At 37.9% G+C, this 17,075-nt stretch overlaps 1 protein-coding gene across 1 annotated transcript in view; it reads left to right on the forward strand.

Moving 5' to 3' along the window:
* Window positions 1-17,075, forward strand: part of ENOX1 (ecto-NOX disulfide-thiol exchanger 1) — a 364,764-nt gene that overhangs the window by 291,525 nt on the left and 56,164 nt on the right. Inside the window, exons 10-11 of the mRNA XM_034074319.1 lie at window positions 5,273-5,379; window positions 8,673-8,790. Of these exons, the coding sequence (XP_033930210.1) occupies window positions 5,273-5,379; window positions 8,673-8,790 (225 nt within the window). The remainder of the gene's footprint in view (window positions 1-5,272; window positions 5,380-8,672; window positions 8,791-17,075) is intronic.

The following is a 17,075-nucleotide window of genomic DNA, read 5'->3' on the forward strand; positions in this document are numbered from 1 at the left end:
GTAACAGTTTCCTTTACACTGTAATTTTATGGGTGGAATTTTTCTTTTACCCTGCATGTCAACTGTCGCACTCTCACAGAATTTTTCTGAGCTAAATTGCCATATATTCTACTTTTGCACTTACAGTAATATAGTGCAAAGCCCTTTTCATCCCGTATCCCTAATTGGTGGAATTTGGAGTGAAATTCTACAGGAAATCTGGTTATTTTATCTGCCAGTGAAGACTTTATTTTAATACATTGTGTTTCAGTTTCTATTTAGTGTCTTTTGTATTGTGAGGCATTATAAAATATTTGGTTGCTGATGTTCTTTATTATTACAAGAAATTAAAAATAAACATGTATGGATGGCAGCTGACAATGTAATAAGCAAAGGAAAAATTGAGTACTTCTTGTCTCCTGAACCCAAGGAGAAATTTCAGCCTTTGCTCAATCATGTATTTAAAATAGCCTACTTGATAAGTGTAACGGAGGGTAAAAGTGTTCTCTCTACCTCTTAATCTATGGATGAGGCTATAATTTGGTTTTCATTTATTTCTGTTCTTCCTTGGTACTATCACTTCCAAATATCCTGTATCAAATATTCTCTTGCCCTGGAGATATTCTAGTTTTCCCTTTAATCCAATCTTGTATACAACTTTTGCAGGCATCTTTTAAGGGATTTTTGTTGTTGTTGTGCTTCTTCTTCCTAGTTTTCTGGTCAGTTTTACATTTATACTTAATAACAATGCCCTACTCTGGTAACATGTTTTATAGCAGCAGAAACTGAGGTTTAAACTTTCCTTTAATATGCTTTATTATGAGCTGGCACCCCTAATAAAGTGTATTGCAGTTATACTGCATTTGTTAAACATTTTGCAAGTCACCCTAGGCTTAGTTGTTTGGGTCTTTTTATTTATTTATAACTCAGTAGAAAACAATTAGACAGTAAACCTTTCTCTGAAACATGCCACATAAATTACCAGCTGCAGAATAAGTCATTAGAAAAGTTGCAGTTATTTGCATCCTGTAAGTTATATTGATAGGAAAATCAATGATGTGGTACAGACTCTTCCAGAACAATGCAGGTTTTTGAACTCTAATTTAGTAAGGAAGCAGCTTTGCATATGGTCAATGAAAATTTGATAGAGCATAGAACTTACCAACAGATGTTTGACAATGAATATTTCATATTCCTTAATAATTCTACTTACCAGTCACAGTTGATAATACAGTGCATTCTAGGGTTCGAGGTGCCTCAGAAAGATAGATATAATCCGTTATATGTAATCTTAAAAATGTCTTTCTGGAGGTCAGGAAATAGCCTGAAAGCCACAGTCAGCAGTGAGACCAGGAATAACCGTTTCACTCAGATTCTGCAGATATCAGCCCAAAATCTGGGGCCTCTCTTTGGACAAATCTTAACCAGGCATGGAGTTAAAAATGAGTAAACTGGAGAGTTTCTGAGCTAATATAAACTCTTCTATATAAAGCTTCTTCTTATGGATAAGTCTACCATTCCTATGGCCTGTGTGCTGCTAGTTCACTTACCCACACAAATTTGATTCTGATCAGAGGTGGGTACTTATGTAATTTCTCCCAATTACACAGAGCACAGGAGCTGTTATGCCAGCTTTAGGCTTCCAGGGTGTCTGTGGGAGAAAAATTAATCTCAATGAAACATGAATTAGCCTATGAAAAAATGTGAACTGGAAAAACAGGTTTATATTGGAGAGTCATCAATTTGATAGGTGGACCACTCAGTGGATAAAGGACTGGCTGGATGGCCATATGCAAAGAGTTGTGCTCAACGGCTCTGTGTCCAGCTGGAGACCAGTAACAAGTGGTGTCCCTCAGGGATGAGTGTTGTGACCGGTCTTGTTCAACAACTTTGTCGGTGACATGGACAGTGGGATTGAGTGTGCCCTCAGCAAGTTTGCTGATGACACCAAGCTGTGTGGTTCGTTTGATATGCTAGAGGGAAGGAATGCCATTCAGAGGGACCTTGACACGCTTGTGAGGTGGGCTGATGCCAACCTCAGGAAGTTTATCCATGCCAAGTGCAAGGTCCTACAGCAGGGTCGGAGCAATCCCAGGCAGAGTTACAGGTTGGGCAGAGAAGAGATTCAGAGCAGCCCTGAGGAGAAGGACTTGGGGGTGTTGGTCGATGAGAAAATGAACATGAGCCAGCTTCAGTGTGCGCTTACAGCCCAGAAAGCCAACTGTATCCTGGGCTGCATCAAAAGGAGTGGGACCAGCAGGTTGAAGGAGGTGATCCTGACCCTTTGCTCTGCTCTTGTGAGACCTCACCTGGAGTATTGTGTGCAGTTCTGGTGTCCTCAACATAAAAAGGGTATGGAACTGTTGGAACAGGTCTAGAGGAGGTCCATGAGAATAATCAGGGGACTGAAGCACCTCCCATATGAAGACAGGCTGAGAAAGTTGGGGCTGTTCATCCTGGAGAAGAGAAGGCTGCATGGAGACCTCATAGCAGCTTTCCAGTATCTGAAGGGGCCCTACAGGGATGCTGGTGAGGGACTATTCATTAGGGACTATAGTGACAGGACAAGGGGTAATGGGTTGAAACTTAAACAGCAGAGATTTAGACTGGATATAAGGAAGAAATTCTTTACTGTTAGGGTGGTGAGGTACTGGAATGGGTTGCCCAGGGAGGTAGTGAATGCTCCATCCCTGGCGGCATTCAAGGCCAGCTTGGACAAAGCCTTGAGTGACATGGTTTAGGGGGAAGGGTGGTTTGAACTAGATGATCTTAAGGTCCTTTCCAACCCTAACTATTCTATGATTCTATGATTCTATATTGGATTGCCATCTCATGACACATGAATGCAGGCATTTGATGCAACACAAAAAGATGTGAAGGCGCTTTCCTGTACTATCAAGTCATGGAATTGGTTGCTTTTTAGCTCTAATGTAAAGCTTAGAGACTTTTTATGTTGGGTGTTACCTGTGGATATTTGCAACACTTCATAGCCTAGATTGCCGTGAAATTGCTGTACGTACATTGACAGTTTCTCTGAAAAGAGTAGTGGGATTTTGGTCTTTGCTATGAACTAAATTAATATTCTCTTCTGCATTTCCCTTTTCTTATTATTCCTAGCTGCTTTCATAAGGTTTATTTAAATGTCTTGAGTTTTATCATCTAGTACTCACAGTATCCTACCTCCTTTTGATTTTTTTTCATTTCTGAAACTTAGGTAGGTGAAGGAGGTCCTTTTTCTACTCATTTTGTCTACTGCAGTTATGCAAGAAAACTCTTTGACATCTTTCTAGCTTGTGTTTCCTTTGAGAAGACTTTCTGAAATGATCAGATAATGACTTTTGAAAAATCTTAGCACCTGTTCACAGAATGGAAATTAAACACTTGAAAGTTCAAATGTTTTTAAAAATTCAGATGATCTAATTAATACCTATTAATAAAAAATGGCAAACCAGCCCTTTCTCATATCCTTATGAATCTTTTCTATTTGAACTTCCACTTGCAAACGAAAAGCAGATTATTAATTAAGCAAGATTCTCTGAGCACCTAGGTCATCAACACAACAATAGTAATTAAATTCTAGGCTCAGTTTCTACACACATAATAATAGAGTGCTTTAGCATTTTCATTCTTTTCAAATTAATTGTATAAATATACACAGCATAGCTTCCTTGATACAGCCACCCTTCACTCCAAGCAAGTTCTGATATATTTCTGATTTTACTGAAATTATCATATCTGCTATTAAAATATGAATGGACAAATGGATCTGATGACCTCAGCAGTTTTGAAGAACCTTCTTTAGTATAAACTATATATAAGCATTAATTTTAAAAGTTTACCTTTATTTTCTATGGCTTTAGAAGTTAATTGACCAGCCCTGATGATTGCAGTGAAAAGCTTCCATAGGTGTCTCAGAATGTTGTAATCTTCCTGAATTTGAAAGCAGCCTGAAAAGGGGTAAAAAAACAGAATAGGATTGTGCTCCTATTCAAGTAAGTGAGGTAAACTTTCAGGACTAGAGATAAAAGATACGTAACTGACTTACTAGGTGAGCTCACCATTTCTGGAAAGATAGATAGGTTGTTATGTATGTAAGACTGTCTACATCTAGGACTTGAGGGGAGAACAGCTGTTGATAAACTTGATGATGAGAGACTAGATTAGGGAGTGTTACAGAGCTCCTGACACCATTTCTTGATGAGAGAGGAGGGAGGTGCTGAAAGCCGGAGCTTTATGAAGCAGTGGATTGTTTCAGCCCAACAATGTAAAGAGATAAATGTCCAAGAATCTTGTCAAAGAGTTGAAGCATTTTTCGGTTTGACTTCATAGAACAGCACAATTCAGGAGGACAGCCCAAGTCATTTGTAGAAAATTTGGTTTTCTTGGTGACCCTTCAGTTAACTGTGTTGGGACCAAGGCAACTTACATCTTGGTCAAATCATTTTGAGGCAGGCCACTGCTGTGGAAGCTCAGCATTTCTTGCAGCTGATGCAAAGAGAAAGAAGAGTGTTGGGAGAAAAGGTTTTGAACTACAATGGACAAGTAGCTAAAAACTTAAGAATCTGAATTGGCCTAGATAATTGACCTAAATATTGACTTCTGGCTTCAAACAAATTCATTAGAGCTGAATGAGGGAAGCCCATTTCACATCTTTTCTTCATCTTATATGCAAAAATTGAGACTGTTCATGTACATAAAAATACATAGGCCATGGACACAGGACAGAATGATCTACCACAGGTGAGCCCATTTATATTACATAAAAGAGAAGCAGCATATGCAGTTATAGGATGCAGCATTAATGTGTGGTTTAGCCCTTCCCATCTGCTGACAAATTCCCACAATCACCTAGTCACCCGTCAAAGCAGAGCCTGCTTGTCTTTCACGCTTTGGTTTGTATAGCCTGCACATCTGTTACACAGCTGCCTCAGGGGAACATGTGTCAGGTTTATGCCTCGAGTGTCATATCTGTAGTCACACACCTATAAGCACACACGCAAAAGCATGTGGCTGCACAGAGAGCTGTAGACGACATCACGGGGGAGCAGCTGCATGTGTAGTTTGTGGTGCATAGTTAGAAGTTGTATAGACTTAAAGTTATGGAGGCAGACTTGAAGGGAGACATCTCCAACATTGATAAAATGTAAGTACGAAAGACACATCATTGGATGGATATTGATGATGTTGTTTCAGTAATGACATCATCCATAGACTCCTAGTGTCTTTGCTTTGCTTCTCTATAGTGATCACAACATAAATTGCTTGTCTTGTTTGACTTCCTTGTTCACCAAAGTTGAGCAGATTGTCGCCGTTTTCAACGCTTCTACCAGACAAAAAGCTTGGGACCATTTCTCGAAAGCCCAGAGAAAGAACATAGACATTTGGCGAAAGCATTCTGAGGTTGGTGATTTTATTATTACTTTCTATCCATCATCTCACAGCTGGATTGACACAGAACGAGTGTGATTGTAGCTGAACATAGTGTACTCAGCAATGTTTATGGCTACCATTTTAGCTGTTAATCAACTGGCCATTATACAATCTCATCTACAGTATGAATTTCTCCCATTGCTCTCATTATGATAATAGTCATTAAATAGCACTAAGACAGAGAGCAATGTGCTTTTATTTTTCATGCAAAATTTGATAAATCATTGGAGAATTATGTTTACTCCCTCAAATAATGAACTGCAGTAGTGAAATTAGGAACAATATTTTCAACTGAGGATAGAATTAAGAATTATTTCTGAAAAATATCATTTTAGGAGTCATCATGATCTGTTTTTAAAAGAAATATTCTGTAGTACTGATTTTTTTTCTCATTGTGCCATTATACGGTCATTATAAGATGACTTTGCCTGAAAATAAAATAGACAATTTCTTTCCTAAGTAATGACTTAAGCATATTAAGTCCAGAAGAATGGCATACTCCTTTCAATTTGTTTTATGCTGAACTTCTAAAAAGTAGATACATCACTTCTATTGATTATAAGTATTATGCTTGCAGAGAAAACTATTAATTTAATCACACACAGAGTTAGCAGTGTGGGACCATGCATGTGTGACTGTCATAAGCATGAGCAGAGGAAATGGGATTCTAAGTCCCCTTGCTGCGAGTGGCAGCAAAGGAAGCACTAGACCTCATCCTGTGTTTTGGTCATCCAGCTTTCGTTTTTAATTCAGTATATACGCTATGAGCCTGTATTTTACAAAGTAAGTACCGCTGTCTTTGTTTTCTTTCTTTTTCCTTTATTTTTTTTCTTTTTAATATGAGCAAATTACATACACTTGGTTTATTTTCATGTAATGCAGTATGTTAATTATTAGTATCACAGTCCTCTAAATGATTTTCTCTGTCTCAGAATAAAAACTTTAGAAGGTAAGGTGCACTTATTTAATTATTTTGTAGTACACTTGTAAAATAAGTGTTGTACACTTAGTTTGAGAAACACTAAAGTGCTGCGATATAAATCATTTGGATAACATTTTAAGTGCCCATTAACTAATGCTAAATTACAGTTGCATACCAATGGCACTAACTGTAACATCCACATGAATACCAAATGAATTCTTTATTATCAGTGTTATTATGGTGAATACCAAATGAGTTCACAATAATGGGACACTTAAAATAAAATGTTAGCATAATTTATTGGTACAAACTGTATTTTGCATTTTGCTCACAAATATTTCATGTAAGTAGTGGATAAAGCCTTTGTTCAATTGAAAGTTGGGAAGTTGGGGATTGATGTTTGTCTTATCTTCTAGAGAAGCATGAAAATATCTGCTAGTATATTATTTCAATTCTGTTAAGACCATCCCTTCTTTAACTTTTTGTAAAGGGATGTGGTGTGTCATTCATTTTCTGGCTTTTAAATCTTTAATAAACTGAAATGTGTAAGAGTTGAGTTTTCCAGAAATGTTACTCACTAATCAATTTTTTTCAAATGTGATTGCCTTTGGTTTTTCTAAGAAGAGGGCAACCAAAACAATTCAAAAACATGTGGAGGCTCTCACAAAACCAATCTATTTTAGAATACATTTAGAAATGCCTCGTTTTCAGTTTGAAATAAGATACAAATGTACCAAATAGCATCTTTGATTTAAATCCTATTTTCTACCCATGACATTATCTGCTAATTTGTTTAATTAACTGATCACCTTCTCCTTTTTTTCTGAATGGAAGAAACCCAAACCCAAATCAACATTCACATATACAGCCATTCTCTGTGGAGGATTATTGACTTTGCTGTTAATGTAGACATTGATGCATCAAGGACATTTATCCCCTAAAGAGGGAATAAATGTAAGCGGATGTCTGCTCATGTATGCAATATACTTCCCAGGAAAAAGTGCAGGTGGCCTTTTCCAATACAGAAAGAAATGCTGTACTAATTTCTTCCAGAGGTGCCTCTGATTGCATGAGGCACTGGTCGACGATTTACCTTTTTAATCACTTCTATTTTAATTTGAAATTATTCTCAACCCACTAATTAGCTGCCTTGCTTTTGCTGGGATTAATGGACACATATACATTTATCAGAATATTTGAGATCTGACGATGAAACAAGGGTACAGCTCAAGGGAAACGCCTTTGCTTTTTTTATACAGTCCCTCTCTGACAGCTTATTGTTAATTGCAGGGAATTGCAGTTGGACTCCTCAATGCTGTCTCCTCCTTCCACACGAATCTTCCTTGTTTCAGAGATTTCAAACCACCTCTTTGGGAATTAAGCTCTTTGTTGGCAGAAAAATTAGCTGTCTGCAGACGGACAAGGCCTACACTAATCACAGTGCAGCATCCCCATGTTACACCTGACAGGATTATTAGGACAAAATAGAGTCCTCTCAATCTTCTCAGCGCTGCCATTAAAAAGCCAGCCACTACACCCGTGCCGGCTTTTCTACCCAGAACAAAGACTGTCTAGACTCCCACAAAGCCAGCATGCCTGCTGATCATTTACCTAGTGACATATGAAGGGTCTCCCAGCCTGCCTGCCTGCCCTTGACGCTGTCACCTAGAGACCAGGCTGTCAGCACTGGCACTCATTTTGGATCAAGATACAGAGATTTTCAGGACAGCATCATGGGGCTTTGTCTTTTAAATCCAAGGAGATCTGGGCATAAGGACAGAGAGTGAGATTCATTTGGCTAGCATTAGGCACTTGCAATACAGAGTGCTCTGTCTGCACTGGATGCTTTCAGCTGCTTTTACCATTTTCAGCAGAGAGAACCAGGCACTTTTAGGGTGCAGCTAATATCACTTTGTTTAATGGAGACACGTATACTTGACTTTGACTAGGTGAATCCTACCCCAAGTGGCAGAGAGAAGCAAGAATTATCTATACCTTAAGCAAGCTGACAATCTCTTTTATCAGTCTGTTTTATATACAGTTTTAAGCATCATCCCTGCTATTAAAGCATTCTCCTATGTTTAGCAGAACTAAAGATCACTCAACATGGAGACTCACTTTCTCTCTTGTTTTCCCTGAGTGTTGCCTTTGATAAACTCTGTTCTTTCACAGGCAGAATTCCCTGTGCTACTGTTGTTATAAATATTCATATACAAATAAATATGATTACAATGATAAATGATGTATAATTAAAATCAGAGCAGCATTAAAACCAGATACTAAATAATACATAATGACTTTAAGGAAGTTAATACTGACAGAAGGTCATTTTGGGTTTTAGGAGCTCCGAAATGCTCACAGCGAACAGCTCATGGGAATCCGCCGGGAAGAGGAGATGGAAATGTCTGATGATGACAGTGGTGACAATCCTAGTAAAAAGCTGAGAGTAGATGATTCAGGTAAAGCCAAGCCCCATTATAATGTCAATTATATGCAACTATTGTTTTTTTAAAGAAAAAAAAACCTCTTACATATGAGAAATGACACATTAATAGCTGATTATATAACCCTCATAAACTAGTTATTTGAATGATGCAAGCTGTCACTAGGAGGTGTCTGTCACCTGCTATGATCCATAACAATGAAAATTCTCCGGTTCTGCCCTTGGCTGGAATTATCGTGTTTCTTTAATGCATTCTGAAAATTTCCGTGGCAGTATTTCCTTTTATTCACGTTATGTGTTATTATGAGGCCAAGTGAAGTTATGTTTTGGTAGTATTCTCTAAGCTTTACCTTTCTTTTCAATAGACAAATAAATAATACTGTATGAACTCTCTATCAAATACACCATACCATATTAACTGCTTAATGGAATTCTCTTTTAAGGGTACATGGTTCACAGTATGGTACTGCATGCTGTAATAATTTCACACTTGTTAAGTGGCTGTCATGAAAGAAAGGACAAGGGGGCATGCGATCTGAGTAAAGAAAAGCAATTTTTCAGCCATCTACAAATAGTCTGCTATCCGGGGTGGACACAAAGAGGTGACTCAGAAGCTGCCTAAATTACTGACTGGTAACATGATCTGGATGAATGCTTTGCTTGATTTCTTGTCATTGTCTAATAAAGCTGTGAGCAGCTAACAAGGGTTTACATGTTTAGCCATTCATCTTTGGAAACAAAATTTGCAAAAGCTGTAGCCAAAGCATGACTGGAAACTGCTGGCCATCAGTGAGCTTTATAGAGGTAAAGAAGAAGGGAATTAATGTGGAAAGAAACTGAGAGCCTGATGATGAGGATAATTATTAACTCCTTTGCATACAGGCACCATATTAAGAAAGGGAAGAATTTAATGCATTTGATAGTTTAAAGTCCTTGTATGCTGGCACAAAAGTGTGGATTCAAGTTTACCTAGAGAAGAGCTCTTTGGCTCCTCCTGAAACAAGATGCTGTGTGAGATCAAATGGCTTCAGAAGTAAAGACCAAAGAAATTTTTACTATGACATCTTTCTTGAGGGAAGATTTAGTACTTTCACTGGAAGAAAAATGCCACAATAAAACCTGTAGAAGGCAACCTTAATCTTGCTTGGCTAATTGTGTAGATTTGAACTAGAAAATTAGACACCATTAGCAGAATGTTTGGAGCTAAGACAGCGGGTCGATGCAAACAAAGCACTGCTAGCAGTCAGAGATTTTTATGAATATCTAATTATTTTGCCTTGACTGTGTCCACTCTTATGGAGGAAAGTCATTAGAAATAACAACAGGAAGATAGAGCCCGAAACACCCAGAGCCTGCACATCAGAAGATGAACAATGATGTTTTGAGCTGTCATATTTATCAGCTCAGCTAGGTTTAACATATGCATACTTAGGGCAGAGCTATGCCAGTCTTTTTGTAACATCACAAATAGGAAAGCATGTTTGGTTTTCTTTCACAAAAAGGGACATTTCTATCAAAAAAGTTGATACCTGAAATTTCTACAGCATTCTTTCCTGAACAACTTCAGTTTATTTGTATTTTTATAATGAGTCCCCTCAGCGGTAACTGTAGCAAACCATGTGCTGTATTAAATACTGAATCAAAATGTAGCAATAAGAATCCATATGGTCCATTGTACCATTCATCGTCATTTTTCTTAGTGTAGTTCATTCAGCCTGCTGTATACATAGAGTCATCCAGTTCTAAAATGAATTTTATAGCTTTCTTTTTTCAACGTTACATCTGAACTAAAGCAAGTGCATTTGTTTCTTCTTCCATTGGCAACAGAGGAAACTCGAAGTTAAACTAGAAAAGTTATTGAGTATAAAACCTTGGTAAATGAAAAGGAAGTGAGAGAAGGACGTTTATTTTCTCATTTATATGTGTAGAGAAGTGATTCTTCCTTCCTTCTCTTATAATTTCAAAAAACAACCAAAACAAAACACAAAAACCAAACCCAAAGCTATTTGTGTCAGCTGCCTTCTCTTTTTTCTTTTTTTGTGTTTTGAGTATGTCATCCCAGAACCACTGTTTTATTTCACTGGAGTACCTATTTGAATTCAGTAACCTCTGTTCTACAAAGAATGTCTCTTAAAGAATCTATTCTCAACAAAGAAACAATTCTGCACAGTAAGAAAACATTGGCACTTTCTTTATTTTTAACCCCTTTTCTTAAAGCATTTGTCTAAATGCTCAACCATGGCAAGGGCAAGGTTTGTATAACACAAAGAAGATATTGTAACACTTAATTCAAGGACAGTGCACACATATAAAGGCTTGAAAGTCTAAATCTGAAAGTGGCTGAAGCAATGAGACATGATGAATCAATTTGGATTGTTCCAGAATTCTGGACTGCCCGTCCTGCCATCCTAGTGGTTTTCTTGAGGATATTATTTTTCAGCCTGTCCTACTCACCAGTGGGAACAAGACACCTGGGAAGTTACCATCCCCAAAGCTACAGCAAGGGATAGCAGGCTTCAATAGCTGTGTCAGGTAATTTTTCACTAGTTCACTTAGTTACATTACTGCTAATACAAGATGAGCATCGAGATAGCATGGTGCTGTGTCACATTTCCTCACAGCTAGACTACTTAGAATGAAAACTCTCCTCTAGGATATCTGAATAGAAACCTATTCTTCATCCTGAAAAAAAGAAGGTGGATTCCAGCTCCAGCATTTGAAAACACAGTACAACAGGTTGCTGTGCAAAAAGACTTCAGAGCCTGACTGCCTATCCAAAAGTGCTGGTTTGCAGATTTCAGAGGAACATTACAGTAATCTGAGGTCCTCGTAGACAGAAAATTATGGGGATTTGGGTAGGTGATGAAAAAGTTATTACTAAGAATAGTTTACCTTTTCCTTTCAGTTGTGCAAGATACTAAGTCACACAAGAAATCAAGTTGAAATATTAGAAATCTACTAGTAGCCATTTGTTTGGCAAGATTTGGGCTTGCTACTTATAACAATACAGAACAGCTCCAGAGGGACTTGTTGCAAAGTGCATCACTCCATTCTAGACTCAAATCATATTTTATCTGACAATTGCTCTTTTCCTGGTTGTTTATGAGCTTGATTTACTAATATTAGCAACTCGGTGGTGCAGCAGGAATGAGAATTGGGACCTCCAGTCTCTTGAACCTGTCTTCCACACTCTAGTCTGTTGCAGGGCTGGGGCATTGCCTCTTGCATGAAGACCTTCTGCTCCTCCAGGTGTTTTACAGGTCATTCTCCCCAGGCATAGTTAGTACCTTACTCTATCATGTACAAGCGGGATCTTCAAGGAGAAGGAAGGCATCATTGCCTGCTTGTTCTTTTGGAAAACATTTCCAGCCACTGAAAGGACACTCCAAGTATCCCCCCAGGGAATCCAGTATGTTGGCTGAACTATCATACATGCCTGCTTTATAGGAAATCCTCTTGGTTTCACAAACTAAAAGTTATTTGAATTATTGGAAAACCTGGCAAAAGGCTGACCTGAGATCGAGTGAATCATACCTGTGGGATCACCTATTCTTTTAGATTCTTTTTCTTCTTTCCTCAAAAAAAAAAAAAAACAGCCTTTAAACAGTGATTTTTCTGCAATATGGGTTTTGGAGTTTGAAAAGGACAAGAGGATTGCTTAAAGCTGGGATATTGTTGAGAAAATAATAATGATGATTGGCAACTCAGTACATTTAAAAGTCAAGGTGCAGCTATTGAAGCATTAGCTGAATGGGGAAAAAAGGAGATTCATTGCTGGAGTATAAAGGATATACAAAAATCTTCAGAATGATCAGGATTTACGGATGCTTTGTTTCCCACCTACTGGCACTGGGAGTAAGGATCCACAAGTAAAAGCCTCCAAAGTAATTTTAAGAATTAGTGAAGTGAAGCTGTGTGTTGTAGAAAAGAGCTGAAGTTTGGTTTATGCCTACAAGTCACCTGTAATTTTATTTTAAAGAGAGGTGGGTTAATCTCTTCCTTTTTCAGTTCTCAGTGATGTGCTATTAATTCTAGCAACCCCAGTTTCAATGGAAGACTGCAGCTGGCACTGTGGAAAAGAAGGAAGTGCACAGTGCTTGCAGAAGAACACAGGAAGAGTAGTCACATGTTTAAGGCTTTTGACTGGGATCCCAGAGCTCTGGGCCAAATTCCATCTCTTCTGTAGATCCCCTGCCTGGACTAATCAATAAATTTGTGTTATCCCAGTTCCCTACTATCAAATGGAGACAAGGATGCTTCCTTTCATTCAACCACTGCCTCTTCTGTCCATGTGGATAATAAGTGCCTTTGTATTGAGCTCTCTCCAGCTCTACAGATTGCAGTACCCTACTCACTGGGCCTCTGGAGGATTTTACCACCACGGTATTACCTGTGGCAAAGCAACATAACATCTTAAGAACTGCATTCAAATAATACATCACAAGTTAGGTAGTGAAAGCCCAGTTTAAACATGTAAGATAGGTATACTTTCCAAGCCAGGAAAGGTACCCTCTATAGCAGGGTTTTCAAACATAACTAAAGTAGGTGCCAAATTTGAATAATGAAGCTTTTTCTGTCTTGAACAGTACCCTGGATCTTTAATGCTCTTCTGAACTGATCTGTACTGCCTGCAACAGCAGCTTGCCATAGGAGATAGACTGAATAGCAGGCAGACCATCTCACTGAAGACTGTAAGTCCTTGTAAAAACGCACCCTGGTGCACACAGCATAAAACAGGCTTTGTGATATTGTTCACAAGTCTATCTTGAAAGTTGCAAGTCTGGCAAGTCTTCAAGAAAAGCCTGAAACAACACCAAAGTCATCTGTGTGATGCTTATTCATCTTTTCTCTGAAATTCAGTCATGTTTTTGCTTTCTCTAAGGCTTGTGTGAATGCAGAGATGCACACATGGAATGGAAATTGTGTTTTGTAGCTGGATTAAACTAGTAGGAAAGCTTTATATAGCTTGTTACAACTTTGAATAGAAATTGCTGAGCCCTAGCTGTGGGGAGCTGAGCTCTGCTCTTCCTTTTCTTCCAATGGGCAGATCTCATGTCAGATCTTCTTATTCCTCCTGAACCCAGGGATCAGATATTTCTCCCTTCCTTTCTTGTAAGTCTGATCTTTTGGCATTTATGGGAGATTCTGTTTTAAACACAAGTTTGATTTATTTTTCTGTCATTACCTCTCCATCTCATAGCTTTTCAGCATCAGATTTTGTGAAAATTATACTGATATTTAATAAGTCCATAATTTAAAAAAAAATTATTTACTTTAGAAATTAATGGGCTAACATGATCTTTTCCTAAATAAATCAATTCCATTTCAAAGCCATCAGCAGCTGGTATCATAATCAACCCTGCAGTAATAAACATATAAAGGCATATGTAGAGGAAAATAAACCCTGTTAACAGAAGCTATTAGCCAGGTTTTATAAGCAATCTCGAAGAAAAGAACGTTTTTAAAATCTGGAGCTCTGAATTGTCACTGTATTGACACAGTTCCCTCTCTGGCCTGAGAAGACAGCTGAACAATCCCTTTGAGCTATTTGAGTGGAGTAACTTCTCTTTGAATGGAAATGCTCCGGACACAGCAGACAATCAGCTTTTCTCACTAGGACCATCAGGGGTGATCACTAGAAAGCAGCACAAGTTGATTACTCCCTTTCCACCAGGAAAACTCTGCTCTAGTGTCTTTCACAGCATGCCAGTTCCCAGCTGCTATCATCAGGAAGACTCCAATTTTGTGCCTTAAAATGCATTCCATTTTTCCTACAGCTTTTACAAAAATAGGCTGAGATTCAGGAAGCATATAGTCAGGGACCTAATTTTATGGCACTGGTTTTAAGTCTGTTTGGCTCTAATAATGCTTCTTGTGCAGCTGGATTTAGCAGAAAAGCCTTGATGAATCAGGGCTGAAAGTAGATGCCAAGCCTGTCTTCCCTGGGGAATAAAAGCATCTTTGTCCTCTCCCAGGTACTGGGGCAGTTCCTCCGGATCATGCACAACACATCAGCTCTGGGGTGGAGGTTTGTGCTGGTCCTGTGGACACAGCAGTGAAGGGGTTAACTTAACTTTTAATTTTTAGAGGAAACAGAAACTTCAAAGGCATTTTTCTAGTATGGGTTTTAGGAAGATGTCCTGTTTACTACAAAACAAGTCTGTTGTGCTTTGATGCTTTTCAACTGCTGGAAATACTATTATCTAGATTACATTTTATCACATTTTCTGGGTATTTCATACTGATAAGGTTTTATGCAGGATCATTACATATGAGAATAGATTTAATCCTGGTTTTAGTAAGCTTTAAGGACACTGAGGGATTATTTATGTAATAAGATGCAAAGTCGCTATGGAAAATGCTATAGCAACCTAACATCTTCACAAAACCAAGCAGCCACTTGTGACAGCAATCTAAATTTACATTTATTTTAGTGTCATTTTATTGACATTCTTAGTATCTCATTTTGACAGCATGTTAAAATATGTTTTGCATTCATGCTAGAACAAAATTAACTGCATGTTGTTGGAATATTGCTTATAATTTTTGGAGATAATTTTAGCATATTTCATTTTGTGTAAATAACATTAAAATAGTAGTGAAGAGAAGTTTGGGTGCATCCCCTCTATTTGTAACAGAGCAAACAATGCACATTGAAAGCAGTATTTTACTGAAAGGTAAACTGTTTTTATTTACTTCATATCTGAATGAAAATATTTTTAAGAAAGAAATGATTTTGTTATTAGAGTTTATTTCAAATCCTATGTATTTTATTGTAACTTTCCCAGTTCAGGATACAGGCTATAATTTTTCATTAGGATTCATAAAGCAAGGCATAATTTCTGAATGTGTAGACTTGCAGTTTGGTAGGGAATTGCCCTATTTAAATGGGGCTTTTCTAAAACAGATGATAACAGTACGCATTGCCCCTTAGGAGGTTAAATAAAAATGGAAAGAAAAAATAAACACAAAGTGACAAAATAGTCTGAACTCTGTCCTGTGCTCATTGCAGTTAATAATGAAACTTGCATTGACTTCAACAGGAGCAGAAGCAAGCTCTGTATATTGATTTTCTCCATCCCCTCCATTAAGGATCCTGAAGTGCAGCTGTAACATTGTTGAAGTGGGATGTTGGCAGCAAAATCAATAAAAGACAATATTAGAACATATGCTGTTTTCGGCTTCCTCACAATCTGATATAGCTGGTACTAGCATTCTTCTCCAAATTACACTTCATACTTCCTATAAAGCGACCTTCCTTATAGTGCCCTCTCCAACATAAAGCTTTTGAGTTCTTACTCTCATATTTAGACTTCAAGAGGATGAACCCTATTTATAACAGTGAAGACAGTTGCTTCTGAACAGAGGATAAAGAACATACTCCTTCAAGAGTGGCTTCAGCCTAAACCCTATTTCTGACCTCCAATGAAAGAGCATTTCTATTATCGTTTAAGCTTTTGAGTTTAGGTATTTTTAATTATGCTGTCCTTCATGCTCTGTTGTTTTTAGGAATCCTTTTCACCCCAGCACGTTAGAGGAACTTATATATATTGTTTAAGGTGGAGATTTAGGTGCCTTCTTATCCACTGTGAAATCCAAGAAACATCAGCCATTGTTGAAGTGTCAGGAAATAATGATCAGAAAGCAGAGCCTTTTCCAACATCAGTACAAGCTTCTAAACTCATTATTGCTGGTTTGGGAAGCATCCTTATGCCATGAGCAGTGCAAGCCTGGCTGAAATTTCCAAAGCATTAAAAGCTATCTTTTCAAAGCATGCAACTTCTCATTCTTTGTGTGTCCATCTGACTGCCACTCTGTCGTGTGGTTTAAAAATACACCCAGCAGAGCTCATGCTCAAAGCCAGATGGCCATAGAAGTTCCCAAAACTATGAGTTCTTGATGCTGGTTTACATTGCTGAATTAATCTTAAATTCAGAGAAGTTTCATAATGTCTTGCTCTTTGGTTTTGACTTAAAAGCCGTCTCAAGAAAATAAGCTTCCTACAAATTACATATATCCATAGCATAGTGTTTTTGTGACCAACATATTAAAGGATTCCGTTCATAAAGTTGAAAATCAAATGAATTCAAAGTTGCTTGTAGGTGAGTAATCTCCATTTAGATTCATGGCAGAGAGAAAATAAAGAACAATCCTCTAGGATATGAACTGACAGACTGAAGAACTAGGTACCATACCAAAACCATAACTTTTTATTCAATTTTTCTACTAATTCTACCATGTGTCTCCTTCAACACCAGCATACAGAACTCTAAAGAAGGAAAATCTGTTTTTTCTCTGTTA

The sequence above is a fragment of the Melopsittacus undulatus genome, chromosome 2 (assembly GCF_012275295.1).
Source record: "Melopsittacus undulatus isolate bMelUnd1 chromosome 2, bMelUnd1.mat.Z, whole genome shotgun sequence".
NCBI classification, from domain to species: domain Eukaryota; kingdom Metazoa; phylum Chordata; class Aves; order Psittaciformes; family Psittaculidae; genus Melopsittacus; species Melopsittacus undulatus.